The following is a 16,079-nucleotide window of genomic DNA, read 5'->3' on the forward strand; positions in this document are numbered from 1 at the left end:
CCACAGTATGTAAACGAGCCTGGGGCACATGTAGAGGACCGCAGTCGGAGCAGCAGGCTGGTGGTGAAAACTACAGACTGGTGACGTTTCTCTGGATTCTCTCTTCCTGAGCAGGAGGAAGGCAGAAGGGGTGCGGACAGGAACAGAGAGGACAGGGACAGAGACTGTTCGAGGTAAGATCCTCCGATTCGAGCTCCCGAACTGTGAGTCGCACCCTCACCCCCCCCCAACACACAGTTCACAGTGCTGATGGCTTTTAAACATTTTATTACAAAGTCATTCAGATACAACACAGCGCCAAACGGTCAGAGACGTCACAGGAAGCCACAGAGCCTCTCCAGCACCGAGGGGTTCCTGCTGGAGAGGAAAATCAGCTCCTTCTTGCCCTCCTCTGTGCGGCCTGCAGGGGGAGACACAGAGTCAGGGAAGAGACACCAGCCACACTTCACACACTTCACACACTTCACACAGCCAGGGAAGAGACACCAGCAACACTGCACACACACTCACACACTGCACACACAGCCAGGGAAGAGATACCAGCAACACTGCACACACACTGACACACTGCACACACAGCCAGGGAAGAGACACCAGCAACACTGCACACACACTGACACACTGCACACACAGCCAGGGAAGAGACACCAGCAACACTGCACACACACTCACACACTGCACACACAGCCAGGGAAGAGATACCAGCCACACTGCACACACACTCACACACTGCACACACAGCCAGGGAAGAGATACCAGCAACACTGTACACACACTCACACACTGCACACACAGCCAGGGAAGAGATACCAGCAACACTGCACACACACTGACACACTGCACACACAGCCAGGGAAGAGACACCAGCAACACTGCACACACACTCACACACTGCACACACAGCCAGGGAAGAGATGTCAGCAACACTGCACACACACTCACACACTGCACACACTCACACACTCACACACTGCACACACTGCACACACTGCACACACTGCACACACTGCACACACTGCACACACAGCCAGGGAAGAGACACCAGCCACACTCACACACTGCACACACTCACACACTGCACACACAGCCAGGGAAGAGACACCAGCAACACTGTACACACACTCACACACTGCACACACAGCCAGGGAAGAGACACCAGCAACACTGTACACACAGCCAGGGAAGAGATACCAGCAACACTGCACACACACTCACACACTGCACACACAGCCAGGGAAGAGACACCAGCAACACTGCACACACACTGACACACTGCACACACACTCACACACTGCACACACAGCCAGGGAAGAGACACCAGCAACACTGCACACACACTCACACACTGCACACACAGCCAGGGAAGAGATGTCAGCAATACTGCACACACACTCACACACTGCACACACACTGCACACACACTGCACACACACTGCACACACTCACACACTCACACACTCACACACTCACACACTCACACACTCACACACTGCACACACAGCCAGGGAAGAGACACCAGCCACACTCACACACTGCACACACTCACACACTGCACACACAGCCAGGGAAGAGACACCAGCAACACTGCACACACACTGACACACTGCACACACAGCCAGGGAAGAGACACCAGCAACACTGCACACACACTGACACACTGCACACACAGCCAGGGAAGAGACACCAGCAACACTGCACACACACTCACACACTGCACACACAGCCAGGGAAGAGACACCAGCCACACTGCACACACACTCACACACTGCACACACACTGACACACTGCACACACAGCCAGGGAAGAGATACCAGCAACACTGCACACACACTGACACACTGCACACACAGCCAGGGAAGAGACACCAGCAACACTGCACACACACTGACACACTGCACACACAGCCAGGGAAGAGATACCAGCAACACTGTACACACAGCCAGGGAAGAGATACCAGCAACACTGCACACACACTCACACACTGCACACACAGCCAGGGAAGAGACACCAGCCACACTGCACACACACTCACACACTGCACACACACTCACACACTGCACACACAGCCAGGGAAGAGACACCAGCCACACTGCACACACTCACACACTCCACACACACTCACACACACTCACACACTGCACACACTGCACACACTGCACACACTGCACACACTGCACACACTGCACACACACTCACACACTGCACACACAGCCAGGGAAGAGACACCAGCAACACTGTACACACAGCCAGGGAAGAGATACCAGCAACACTGCACACACTGCACACACTCACACACTCACACACTCCACACACTCCACACACACTGCACACACACTGCACACACACTGCACACACAGCCAGGGAAGAGACACCAGCCACACTGCACACACACTCACACACTGCACACACAGCCAGGGAAGAGACACCAGCAACACTGTACACACAGCCAGGGAAGAGATACCAGCAACACTGCACACACTGCACACACTGCACACACTCACACACTCACACACTCACACACTCACACACTCACACACTCACACACTCACACACTCACACACTCCACACACTGCACACACACTGCACACACACTGCACACACACTGCACACACAGCCAGGGAAGAGACACCAGCAACACTGCACACACACTCACACGCTGCACACACAGCCAGGGAAGAGACACCAGCCACACTGCACACACACTCACACACTGCACACACAGCCAGGGAAGAGATACCAGCAACACTGTACACACACTCACACACTGCACACACACTCACACACTCACACACTCACACACTCACACACTCACACACTCACACACTCACACACTCACACACTCACACACTGCACACTGCACACTGCACACTGCACACTGCACACACAGCCAGGGAAGAGACACCAGCCACACTGCACACACACTCACACACTGCACACACAGCCAGGGAAGAGACACCAGCCACACTGCACACACACTGACACACTGCACACACAGCCAGGGAAGAGATACCAGCAACACTGCACACACACTCACACACTGCACACACAGCCAGGGAAGAGACACCAGCAACACTGCACACACACTCACACACTGCACACACAGCCAGGGAAGAGATACCAGCAACACTGCACACACACTGACACACTGCACACACAGCCAGGGAAGAGACACCAGCAACACTGCACACACACTGACACACTGCACACACAGCCAGGGAAGAGATGTCAGCAACACTGCACACACACTGACACACTGCACACACAGCCAGGGAAGAGACACCAGCAACACTGCACACACACTCACACACTGCACACACAGCCAGGGAAGAGATACCAGCAACACTGCACACACACTGACACACTGCACACACAGCCAGGGAAGAGACACCAGCAACACTGCACACACACTGACACACTGCACACACAGCCAGGGAAGAGATGTCAGCAACACTGCACACACACTGACACACTGCACACACAGCCAGGGAAGAGACACCAGCAACACTGCACACACACTCACACACTGCACACACAGCCAGGGAAGAGATACCAGCAACACTGCACACACACTCACACACTGCACACACAGCCAGGGAAGAGACACCAGCAACACTGCACACACACTGACACACTGCACACACACTCACACACTGCACACACAGCCAGGGAAGAGACACCAGCCACACTGCACACACACTCACACACTGCACACACAGCCAGGGAAGAGACACCAGCCACACTGCACACACACAGAGTCAGGGAAGAAATACCATCCACATTGCATACACACTCACACCCTGCACATCCTGCACACACACACTCGTGGGGTCACGCCAGCGGCAGGCGGGGCGTACTGTGTGGGTGCTGTAACCAGCGCCGGTCGAGGTAGTACTGATAGCAGCTCTCGAACTCCTTCTGGCTGTACACGGACACTGGCACGGGGACGAAGGGCTCCAGGGCCTCGAACCCCTCCTGGAGGACAGAGCGGGAGAGGACAGACACGGTCAGCTCCCCTGGCCTCCGTGCTCACCCGAGAGGCAGGTCTGAAAACGCAAGAGTGACCTCTGACCTTTCCCAGGAGCTCTTGGGGCAGGTATGCGGACCGGGGGGTGTAGAGTGAGCCAGTGTGGGTCACCGTGGTGATGACAGCCCCTCCGCACTGAAGGGACAGAGAGAGATCCAGTATCAGCACTGCATCAATTTCAATTTCAAGTTTAAAACCAAACTAAATTCAGTGTGAATCCTGACTAAAGGCAGGGTGAATACATTTTACTTCAATTCAATAAGAATTATCTTTTACACCGTTAACATCAAAACGGATTTCGGAGCCAATGTGAATCCAGTGTGAACGGGATCCGAATTCACAGCAAAGATGGTGTGAAACCCGGGGGAATGGGATCTGAATGCCGTATAAATCCTGGGGGAATGAGATCTGAATGCCGTGTGAATCCAGTGGGAATGGGATCTGAATGCCGTGTGAATCCAGTGGGAAGGAGATCTGAATGCCGTGTGAATCCAGTGGGAATGGGATCTGAATGCCGTGTGAATCCAGTGGGAATGGGATCTGAATTCAGAGTGAAGACAATGCGAAGTGCTCAGCGCTCACCCAGTCATTTCTGAGCATCTTCCTCAGGTTGTGGACCAGGGTCAGCTCCTCGGGGGCCACCTGGGGAGAGAGAGGCGAGGGTTCAAACGCCGCGGTCGGGGGCAGGAGGAGAGGAGTGGGGCACGGAAGAGGGGGGGGGGGGAGGGCCGTACCGGGCTCTTGTCCTCCTTGCGCAGCGCGGTGCGGCCCCAGAGCGCGTTGACCCCGTCCACCGCCACCGCCAGCCGGAACGCCCCGCCCCCACACTGGCCGCGCAGCTCCCTCATCAGGGCGGAGGCCACGTCGCTGCTGCTCTTGACGCGGGTCAGGCCCTGCGGTGCGGGGAGAGAGAGAGAGAGAGAGAGAGAGAGAGAGAGAGAGAGAGAGAGAGAGAGAGCTTGCTCGCTCAGCTCGTCCCGCACGCTGTCCCCCCCCCCCCAGCTGCCCCACGGGGTACCCCAGCCTCACCTGGTCCACCAGCTCCCCTAGTGGCCGGCCGGCGTCGGTGCTCTCCCTCTTACTCCACACGTACCGCCGAGTCGTCTTGATCTGCCCAGAAGGGAAGAGGGGGGGTGTGACAGGTGGGAACCACAGCCCTGCCTGTCCTGTCCTACACCAGCAGCCAGCAGCTCACAGCAGCAGTGTGAGCCTGGCCAGTACCTGGGTGGGAGACCTCCTGGGAAAGCTAAGGCTGCTGCTGGAAGAGCTGTTAGTGGGGCCAGTAGGGGGCACTTTGTGTGGGTCCTAATACCCCATTATAGTGACGGGGACACTATACTGTAAAAAATGGTGCCAACCTTCAGATGTGGCATAAAACCGAGGTCCTGTCTGTGGTTATTAAAAATCCCAGGGCGTTTCTCGAAAAGAGTAGGGGTGTTCCCCCTGGCCTTTACCCATCATGGCCTCCTAATAACCCCCCTCTCTGAACTGGCTTCATCACTCTGCTCTCCTCCCCACTGAGAGCTGGTGTGTTGGGAGTGTACTGGTGCACCATGGCTGCCATCGGATCGTCCAGGTGGGGCTGCACCCTGGTGGAGGGGGGTCCCCGCGACCCGTAAAGCGCTTTGAGTGGAGTGTCCAGACATGTGCCGTGTACGTGTAAGGAATTATTCTGAAATATAGATGCTATACCTGCGACAGGAAGCGCTCGTTGGTGACCCGGAAGTTGCGAAGCCACTGCGAGGCCTGGATTGGCTGATCGAAGCGAGAGGGGCGGGAAGAGGAGGGTAAGAGTTCACGGCAATTCTTCACCCAGAGGTGAGCTGGCAGGGAGACAGGGAGAGAGGGAGAGTGAGGGTGTCTGCAGTGAGATGGGCACAGGAGCAGTGAGTGTGATGTGTGGTGAGAGAGTGTGTGTGTGTGGTGTAAGAGGTTTCAGAGCAGTGAGGGTGTGTGGTGAGAGAGTGGGGGTGTGTGTGGTGAGAGAGGTACCACTGCAGTGAGGGTGAGAGAGCGATACAGGAGTAGTGGGGGTGTGCACAGAGTGAGAGAGTGTGTGTGTGGTGTAGGAGGTACCACAGCAGTGAGGGTGTGTGGTGAGAGAGTGATGCAGGAATAGTGGGGGTGTGCGCAGTGTGAGGGAGTGAGAGTGTGAGAAGAGTATGTGTGCAGTGTGAGAGTGAGAGAGGGCGAGCGGCGCGCAGCAGAGCTCTCACCATCAGGAACGTGCAGGATCACCCATCCCTGTGAGCTGCAGTAGTGCAGAGCGTGACACAGAGACAGAGTCTTCCCACTGCCCTTCTCCCCATCTCACACACAGCGGTCAAGGAAAGGCACACCGGCCGCTCAGGGCACTGGGGCAGCAACAGAGACCGAACAGCACAGGGGCAGCAACACTGGGGTAGAAACAGGGACTGAACTGCACAGGGGCAACAACACTGGGGCAGAAACAGGGACTGGGCTATCCTGGGGCAGAAACAGGGACTGAACAGCACTGGGGCAGCAACACTGGGGTAGAAACAGGGACTGAACTGCACAGGGGCAACAACACTGGGGCAGAAACAGGGACTGGGCTATCCTGGGGCAGAAACAGGGACTGAACAGCACTGGGGCAGCAACACTGGGGTAAAAACAGGAGATAGACAGTACAGTGGCAGCAACACTGGGGCAGAAACAGGAGCCGGACAGCACAGGGGCAGCACCAGTGAGAGTGTCAGAGCTCCCCCTGTCTGTGCCGGGGGGTAGTGCAGGATACAGAGCACGTAGCGCAGGCTGAGCTGGGAGTAATCGGCCCGCTTCAGGTATCCAATCAGCTCCAGCGCCGGTTCCCGCACCATCACACACGCCTCATTGAACGTCTGGATCTGAGAGAGAGAGAGAGACTGTGAATACAGGTGCAGCTCACTGCAGACACACTCGCACGCTGCAGTGACACTCGCACGCTGGACAGAGACGCTCACTGCAGAGACACACTCGCACACTGTATAGACTCGCACACTGGACAGACACACTCGCACACTGTAAGGACATGCACACTGGACAGACACACTCGCACACTGGACAGACACACCCAGGACACTCACACACTGGACAGAGGCACTCGCACACTGTAAGGACATGCACACTGGATAGACACACTCGCACACTGTATAGACACACACACTGGACAGACACACTCGCACACTGGACTGACACACCCAGGACACTCACACACTGGACAGACACACTCGCACACTGGACAGACTCACACACTGGACAGACACACACACTGGACAGACACACTCGCACACTGTAAGGACATGCACACTGGATAGACGCACACTGTATAGACTCACACACTGGACAGACACACTCGCACACTGTATAGACACACACACTGGACACACTCGCACACTGGACTGACACACCCAGGACACTCACACACTGGACAGACACACTCGCACACTGTATAGACTCACACACTGGACAGAGGCACTCGCACACTGTATAGACTCACACACTGGACAGACACACTCGCACACTGTATAGACTCACACCCTGGACAGACACACTCGCACACTGGACTGACACACCCAGGACACTCACACACTGGACAGACACACTCGCACACTGTATAGACTCACACACTGGACAGACACACTCGCACACTGTATAGACACACACACTGGACAGACACACTCGCACACTGGACTGACACACCCAGGACACTCACACACTGGACAGACACTCGCACACTGTATAGACTCACACACTGGACAGACACACTCACACACTGTATAGACTCACACCCTGGACAGACACACTCACACACTGGACAGACACACTCACACCCTGGACAGACACACAGCCCCAGACTCTGTACCTGCTGCTGGAAGCGGGGTGGCAGGCCGTGGGGGAACAGGGTCTTCACCTCTGCGGGGGGCAGTGTGTAGAACTGGCCGGCGTGCCGCTCGGAGTGCTGGCCCTGTGCGGACAGGAACACCGTCAGTCAGGGAATCGGACGCCAGCGCCGCCCTGTCACCGGACCGGCGCCACTCACCGGGTCCGCCTCCGAGGTTCTGAAGATGGCCCGGCCGCCACCGGCCGCTGCCTCTGCCGGACTGGCGGCTTGCAGCTGGACCGCGCGGCTCCCGGCGGCCTGGGGCATGGCCAGCGAGCGGGGCTCGGTTTCCACGGCAACGCCCAGCGGGCCTCGCGAGGAAGGCCAGACACTCGCGGTCAGCGGGCGGCCCAGGGCCCGGCTCAGCCTGGACAGAGCCATGATCTGGACAGAGACGGAGACAAGGGTTATTCTCCCGACACGGCCTCTAGGGGGCGCTCTGGCACTTGGGCTGGACTGCCCCCTGCTCGGCCCTATTTACAGGAAAGACCAGCCGGAGAGGTGGCACGCGTGGAACGCTGTCCACCGCTGAACACGCTCGCAGTATACACGCACACACCGCGTGGGGTGACCCCAAGGAGCAAGGCAGCCTGGCGCACACGCGAGTCGGACCCGGGAGCAACTCCGGCTCACCGGCAACCATGACAGCGGGTCAGACGGATCGCCGCACCCGCGCAAGCTGTTCCCGTGCCCTGCGTGGATACAGCACGCAGAGGTGTGAACTGGCGGTGCCGATAGGGCTGCTTTTCACCAGACCGCTCTTAAATCCTCCGGTGATGCTTTCAGAGGCGTCCGGACTGCAGAAACAGCGCGGAGGCAGAGGAACATCCATTCTCTCGAAAATCCTTACCTAAAGGTCGCACTCCTTTCAGATCAAAGAAAACACCGTCACAGCTTTATCAGTCGCACTCCGGGGCCCTGTGGGCTTCCTAGTCAGCCCCTGCGTTAAGAAAAAAATATCCTCCGCTAACCTCAAGACAGGTCACGGTGTTTTCCTCATGGGTGCCGCCATCTTTGTTTGGGGAAGAGTTACCCGAGAGCGGGGGTGGGAGTTGGGGGCATGGAGCCTGCGCAGTTGGGGAGCGACCCTCCCCTCCCTCGCGTCGCGGAGAGCCTGGGCTTGTTTGTTTTCTGCGCGAGGAACGACGCGCAAGGTGCCCACGGGCCCGCAGGGTGAAGGGGAGGGTGCCACGATCCTCTGGTGCGTGTTTTTTGGGGGAAATACATAAATATTTGGGGGGCAAGAACACGTGCGTGTGTGTGAGAGAGGGAGAGACTTTCCACGCTAGGATTCCTCCCTCCCTCTCTCTCTCTCTCGTCTCCCAGACAGCGCAGAACATTCCCGAACAGCATCCTGGGAATGCGAGATTCCATCTTGGCTGGGCTAAATAAATAAATAATTTCGAAAAAAAAACGAGGGACAGACAGCGCTCGTATGTGTATGTGTACCCCCTCCCTCCCCCCCCCCACCAGACACACAACACTCACACACCGCCCCCCCGGCCTCTTTGACCGAGAAATCCCCGGACTCGTATTGACAGGATCGATCCCGATCCGCCGATGCCGGCCTCTGCTTTTTTTCAAATGCGGGTCGCGCCGGTGCCGTGAGTGTGAGGCGAGAAAGAGAGAGAGAGAGAGGGGGAGACGACGAGGACACGGGCCCGGTTCGGAGATGGAAGCCCGGATCGGGACTCCGGGAGCGGGCGAGAGACACGGCGGAGACCGCTAAGCGCCGGAGGAGGAGGAGGAGGAGGAGGGGAGATCCATTTCGGGGCTGCTCGACAGCGCGGCCGCCATTTTGTTTCGCTGCTCGTTTTCGCTGCCTTTTCTGTGCCCCCAATCAGCGTTTTCAGTTTCTTTGGGGGGGTGTGTGTGTATGTGTATGCGTGGTGGTGACTTTCGCTGTTGTCGGTGGGGGTTTTGTTGTCCCCCCCCCCCCCCCACCCTCTCCTGGTTTGGGTGAGTTTTGCCTTTTCTATGAAGAAATTCGGATCAAGAATAACAGAAGCTGTCGGACACACACGCAGATAAATCCACGCACAACGCGACACATACATATACAGACACGCACACACACCCGAGCCCACGGACCAATTGAAGGTTGGACAGCGGAAAAAAAGCCCCGACGATACCCAAATCCTTCGGAACATGACAGACCCCAGCCGTCCCTGCGAGACGCAGGAGGGACCGGGAGAGGACAGAGGGTGAGGCAGCGCCACGCCAGGATTTCTGCGCCTATCCCGGGATCTCTCCCGGATGACTCGTGTTTCTGCGGGAATTGGGGATTTTCGTGCTGAAGGCTCTTCGGACGGCGAGGCGCCCGGGTCTGACAGTGTCTGCGTGGCTCCGGCCGGATCGCCGAGCCCCCTCCGCCTGGGCTTGTCCCACCGACTCGGACGCGCATCTTTCCGGGCCGAACCCGGGAATTTGTGGGGGGAAAAAAAAATAACCCATCAAGCCCGGATTTGTTACCGCCGCCGTCTTTTGCCATTATTTCCAGAGCCCGTCAGATGGGAGGATGTTAATTCAGACGGCGCTGGATTGATAATGTGAACGCCGCTCGGATTTGGAAACGAGGTAAAAATGTGGTCGGGGACGCAGATTTAAGAAATATCTGGATATTTGTAGCCCTTGACGAGCCCTCTTTGCTGCTCACCTCCTGGCAGCGGCGCTTGTTCGCGGACTGCGCCGTAAGCAGCCCGAGTCCTGGTTATTACCTGTGTAGCCTCATTTTACGAGGAGCTGGGCAGGCTGGGATTAAGACAGTAAACATACGTGTCCCTGCGCCCGGAGAGAAACGTACGAGGCGGCGCGTTTTGTCGGACGATGCGACTTGTTTTCGCCAGTGTGCGCTCTGGACTGTGGAGCGGGGGACCAGGCGGCCGGCTCAGCGCCCCGTCCGGGTCCGAGAGGAGTGACCCAGCGGGGCAAGCCTGCTCTCCCCACCCCCCCCGCCTACCGGGCACCGCCGGAGGGTCCGGAGAGCGGGGAAGCGCCGGGGCGGAGCGCCTCACGCCTGGCGAAGGGGGTCGCCCACCTCCTGGTTTTGGGGGGCCTTCCGGGTCCGGGTCCGAGATGGGAGTGCGGGCGAGCGGTCCGCTCACTCGCGGCTGCCAGCACCCCTGGCCCTGATTTCCGTGTGGATAAAACACGGGTCGCGGGGCAGGGATGGTGGCTGCGTCGTCCGACGTCCGCTGTCGTCCGTGGTAGTATAGCCACGCAAGGAAAAATTGCGAACTCTTGCGGGACGCTGCAGCCGTGACAGTGAGCGGAGTCATTCCTGACAGGAGCAGGCGCCCCACGCGGGGCCGCGAAACTCTTTTCACAGTGGCCCCACGGCGCAGTGACGTCACCGCCACCCCGCCGGGGGTCGCGGGGCAGGTGCGGGGCTCGAGCCGGATCGGCCCGGCCTCCTCCACCCGAGTGTGCAAGGTGGTGGGGGGCGGGGGGAGGCGTCACGCGTGGACAGGTGTACAGGGGAAACGTGGTAACAAGACCAGCGTGCGTGTGCGCACAGAATCCCCGTGCTCCGGACCTCGCGGGGGTCAGCGGGCCGGCCGGGGGTCTGCTGGTGCCATGGCCGTTCGGCAGGAAGGGGGAGTGGACCGGGGAGGCGTACAGTGGCGCGGTCTGAGGGCTGTCCTCCGGCTGCAGACCTGAGCGCCGGGGTGTTGTGGCGTATCTGAATTTCACAGGACAGCGTGTGCAGAGAGGGGAGGAGAGGGGGGGTCTGTGCTGTTTACTACATCTCTCTCTCCTCACCGTGTCAGGCTGCTCTGTTTCTGTGCTTCCTGCCTCTGCACTCTCCCCTCTCTCTGTCTCCCTCACACTGTCTGTCTGTCCCTCAGTGGTCCCACACTCCTGTCTGTCTGTCATTGATCCTGCATAGCTGTCTCTCTCTCTCAGTGCTCCCTCACAGCAGTGCTCCCTCACAGCTGTCTCTCTCTCTCAGTGGTCCTGCACAGCTGTCTCTCTTTCTGCAGTCCCGCAAAGCTGTCTCTCTCTCTGCAATCCTCCACAGCTGTCTCTCTCTCTCAGTGGTCCTGCACAGCTGTCTCTCTTTCTGCGGTCCCGCAAAGTTGTCTCTCTCTCTCGGCAATCCTGCACAGCTGTCTCTCTCTCTCAGTGCTCCCTCACAGCTGTCTCTCTCTCTCAGTGGTCTTGCACAGCTGTCTCTCTTTCTGCGGTTCTGCAAAGCTGTCTCTCTCTCTCGGCAATCCTGCACAGCTGTCTCTCTTTCTGCGGTTCTGCAAAGCTGTCTCTCTCTCTCGGCAATCCCGCACAGCTGTCTCTCTCTCTCTCTCGGCAATCCCGCACAGCTGTCTCTCTTTCTGCAGTCCCGCAAAGGTCTCTCTCTCGGCAATCCTGCACAGCTCTCCCTCTCTCCCTCTCTTGGGGACCTGTCTATCTCCCAGTATTGGTCCTGTGTTCTCAGTGCAGTGATGTTCCCATCAGTGAGACCTGTCTGTCTCTCAGTATTGGTCCTGTGTTCCCAGTGCAGTGACAGTCCCATCAGTGAGACCTGTCTGTCTCTCAGTATTTGTCCTGTGTGCTCACTGTGTTTTCAGTGCAGTGACAGTCCCAACAGTGAGACCTGTCTGTCTCTCAGTATTGGTCCTGTGTGCTCACTGTGTTTTCAGTGCAGTGACAGTCCCATCAGTTAGACCTGTCTGTCTCTCAGTGCAGTGATGTTCCTGTCAGTTAAACCTGTCTGTCTCTCAGTATTGGTCCTGTGTGCTCAGTGCAGTGACAATCCCATCAGTGAGATCTGTCTGTCTCTGTCAGTATTGGTTCTCTGTGCTCAGTGCGGTGAGGTTCCCATCAGTGAGACCTGTCTGTCACTGTCAGTATTGTTTCTGTGTTTTCAGCGCAGTGACAGTCCCATCAGTTAGACCGGTCTGTCTCTCAGTGCAGTGATGTTCCCATCAGTTAGACCTGTCTGTCTCTCAGTGCAGTGACAGTCCTGTTAGTGAGACCTGTCTGTCTCTTAGTATTGGTCCTGTGTTATTGGTCCTGTGTTCCCAGTGCAGTGACAATCCTATCAGTGAGACCTGTCTGTCTCTGTCAGTATTGTTCCTGTGTTCCCAGTGCAGTGACAGTCCCATCAGTGAGACCTGTCTGTCTTTCAGTATTGGTCCTGTGTGCTCAGGTCCTGTGTGCTCACTGTGTTTTCAGTCCAGTGACAGTCCCATCAGTTAGACCTGTCTGTCTCTCGGTATTGGTACTGTGTGCTCAGTGCAGTGACAGTCCCATCAGTTAGACCTGTCTGTCTCTCAGTGCAGTGACAGTCCTGTCAGTGAGACCTGTCTGTCTCTCAGTATTGGTCCTGTGTTCCCAGTGCAGTGACAATCCCATCAGTTAGACCTGTCTGTCTCTCAGTATTGGTCCTGTGTTCTCAGTGCAGTGACAACCCCATCAGTGAGACCTGTCTGTCTTTCAGTATTGGTCCTGTGTGCTCACTGTGTTTTCAGTGCAGTGACAGTCCCATCAGTTAGACCTGTCTGTCTCTCAGTATTGGTCCTGTGTTTTCAGCGCAGTGACAGTCCAATCAGTTAGACCTGTCTGTCTCAGTGCAGTGACAGTCCCATCAGTTAGACCTGTCTGTCTCTCAGTATTGGTCCTGTGTTCTCAGTGCAGTGACAATCCCATCAGTGAGACCTGTCTGTCTTTCAGTATTGGTCCTGTGTGCTCACTGTGTTTTCGGTGCAGTGACAGTCCCATAAGTTAGACCTGTCTGTCTCTCAGTATTGGTCCTGTGTGCTCAGTGCAGAGACAGCCATCAGCGGCACCTGTTTCTATTTCAATGTTGGGTCCTATGTTGTTATTGCCAGGTTTTGAGATCCGTTTGTGTATCTAGTAGTCTGGTAATATTCAAGATAGATCGTTGTTTGAGTTTGCTTCACAGTTGTATTAAAGATTCCTGACAAGAATTCATCAGACACTAAGAACTTAGTTTCAATATTATGTACTTCTGTCTTCCGGTCTCAGAGTTCAGTATAGTTGCAGTGGTGTAATTGCAGCTGTATTACAGTTGTACTGCCAAATAGTATAATTCAGATGTTGCTTTATTACAGGTTTTCTTCATTATTGCAGTATAAGTGCAGCTTTAGTACGGATTTGCTACATTATAGTGCATTTATAGATTTTAAATGTTTTTCACAGTAAATTAGTTTTATTATAATTGTATTCTAGTATTCCGCAGTGTCCTTCTGCCTTTTTAACATTCCACTATATTTGAAAGTCCAGTCTGTACTGTAGCTGTGTGTGTGCTGTCTCCACTGTCCAGTCTGTGTGTGTGTGCTGTCTCCACTGTCCAGTCAGGGACAGTTACTGTAGTTTTGTGTGTGTAATGTTTGCTCTGGACAGTCTGTGTGTGCGTTTGTTGTCTCCACTGTCCACTCAGGGACAGTTACTGTAGTTTTGTGTGTGAGTGTGTACCATCTCCACTGTCCAGTTCTGTACTTTCTCATATGCACAAGTGCAATGAAATAGTAATTTTCAATGTGTGCTCTTTAATTAATGAAACATCAACACATAAACACAGAAACTCAGGAGCAACAAACAACAGAAACGTGAGTCCAGTCAGGGACAGTTAGCGGAGTTGTGTGTGTGTTTGAAATTACCTTTGTTCTGGTCTCCTGTTGTGGTGAGCTCTGTGGCATGAGCACTGTGTTGTCTCGAGCCTGTGTGGTCAGCTCTGTGACAGGAGATCACACACTGGGCTGAAGCTCGAGTGAGTTTCCTCTCCCAGTAGGACTGGGAGCTGTTCTGGTTCCGACAGGTGTGGGAACTCAGGGATAAGGTTGGTTATTTTAGGGAAGAATGTTTGTCTAATCCCAGAGTATTTCTCACTGTGCAGCAGAAAGTGCATCTCTGTCTCTGTGGGAGCACAGCCTGTCCTCTCTGGACAGCCAGGTCTGCCTGTGTCCAGTGTCTGTGGACAGACTGTGGTCAGTGATTATATCCTCTCTGGACAGCCAGGTCTGCTTGTGTCCAGTGTCTGTGGACAGACTGTGGTCAGTGAGTCTGTCCTCTCAGGATCAGCCAGGTCTGTCTGTGTCCAGTGTCTGTGGACAGACTGTGGACAGTGATTATATCCTCTCAGGATCAGCCAGGTCTGTCTGTGTCCAGTTTCTCTGTCCAGGCTGTGGTCAGTGAGTCTGTACTGGTCAGGGTCTGTTTCTCTTTGCTGTCTCTTACCCGGGTCAGATACTCAGCTTGTGTGTACTGTCTGTTTAGGGTCCTGTAACATTCCAGTTTGTGTTGTGTTGTGTGTGTGTCCCAGGCTTGTGCTGTGATTGCTTGACTGTGACTGGTGTTGCTGAGGCTGGCTGGTGTCAGTGAGCTTCAGGACCAGCTGGCTGAGGGGCTCTTCTCTGGGCTCAGCAGGGCCTTGTGCTGGAAGGAGCTCTGGTCAGTGTTTCTCAGGAGTGCCCAGTACTTGATTGCTCTCTGCTGTATATTGATTAGTAATGGGTATTGGCCTCATTCAGCCCTGCACAGTGTTAGGAGTTTGTCTCTGCACATGGGGGATGTGTTTACAGAACTGTGTGTGCCGTAGAGGTACCGTACCCGAGGCCTTGAGACCCGACCCGGCCGAGCCTGAATGGTACTGCCAGATTTGAACCCTGAACCCGGAATCGGTCACTCTCGAGGGAGTGGACACACAGGCACGCAGGCGGGCTCTCACGGACACAGTTTCACGCTGCCCTGCTGGGCTGCTGTGGGCAGTGGAGAGGCAGGCTGGTGTGCTGTAGACCTGTAGTCCGTCTGGAAGTGGGGAAACGGCTGATTACCGCGGTAGGCGCCTGCTCAACCCGCGCGCGCTGTCAGCCCAGCGAAGATCCCCGCAGGCCTGACTGGTTCTACCTACCCTCCGCGTCCTCGCGCCTCACAGGCCAGCAGACGGGTGTTTATTGTACAAGTGACATACAGACACGAGATACGAACGTCTTCTCGTTGAAACAAACTTACAGCATGGAGTCGGAATAATTCGTTTTCGCTTTTCAAAAGACAGACCCGAACCCGAGCCCGAAGCTGTCCGTGGGAAACCGACCCGGACCGGGTAGCGGACCTCTGGTGTGCAGGGCTCCTTGGGGGGTCTCTCACTCCCCCCTCTCCATCTCTCCCCCCCCCCCCCCCTTGTCATTGCAGGTTGCCGTGGGGCTGCTGGTC

At 56.0% G+C, this 16,079-nt stretch overlaps 1 protein-coding gene and 1 long non-coding RNA gene across 2 annotated transcripts; both read right to left on the bottom strand.

Annotated features, from left to right (window-relative positions):
- Positions 1 to 250: 250 nt before the first annotated feature.
- dap3 (death associated protein 3) lies at positions 251 to 10,884 on the bottom strand. Its single transcript, XM_088620642.1, has 12 exons — positions 10,864 to 10,884; positions 8,064 to 8,288; positions 7,887 to 7,988; positions 6,780 to 6,888; positions 6,241 to 6,333; positions 5,717 to 5,847; positions 5,054 to 5,134; positions 4,759 to 4,917; positions 4,607 to 4,666; positions 4,070 to 4,159; positions 3,855 to 3,972; positions 251 to 400 (listed from the first exon to the last, which is right to left on the bottom strand). Exons 2-12 carry the CDS (start codon positions 8,283 to 8,285, stop codon positions 315 to 317), a joined length of 1,251 nt encoding a protein of 416 aa, XP_088476768.1. The 5' UTR covers positions 8,286 to 8,288; positions 10,864 to 10,884; the 3' UTR covers positions 251 to 314.
- Positions 10,885 to 13,279: 2,395 nt separating this feature from the next.
- On the bottom strand, positions 13,280 to 13,767 carry LOC148640123 (uncharacterized). The gene is made up of 3 exons (XR_015930576.1): positions 13,635 to 13,767; positions 13,463 to 13,562; positions 13,280 to 13,401 (listed from the first exon to the last, which is right to left on the bottom strand). It is a non-coding gene; the product is annotated as an uncharacterized LOC148640123 (long non-coding RNA).
- Positions 13,768 to 16,079: the final 2,312 nt, after the last annotated feature.

This window comes from Lepisosteus platostomus, chromosome 26 (genome assembly GCF_059453375.1).
Source record: "Lepisosteus platostomus isolate fLepPlt1 chromosome 26, fLepPlt1.hap1, whole genome shotgun sequence".
NCBI classification, from domain to species: domain Eukaryota; kingdom Metazoa; phylum Chordata; class Actinopteri; order Semionotiformes; family Lepisosteidae; genus Lepisosteus; species Lepisosteus platostomus.

Bases quoted from the DNA above. Each gene is read 5' to 3' on its own strand.
- dap3 (XM_088620642.1), bottom strand. From the start codon at position 8,285: ATGGCTCTGTCCAGGCTGAGCCGGGCCCTGGGCCGCCCGCTGACCGCG. The intron at 6,334-6,779 runs GTATCCTGCACT...GCTGTGTGTGAG, and splicing joins CAGCCTGCGCTACGTGCTCT to ATGGGGAGAAGGGCAGTGGG. The intron at 5,848-6,240 runs GTGAGAGCTCTG...TCTCCCTGCCAG, and splicing joins GATCCTGCACGTTCCTGATG to CTCACCTCTGGGTGAAGAAT.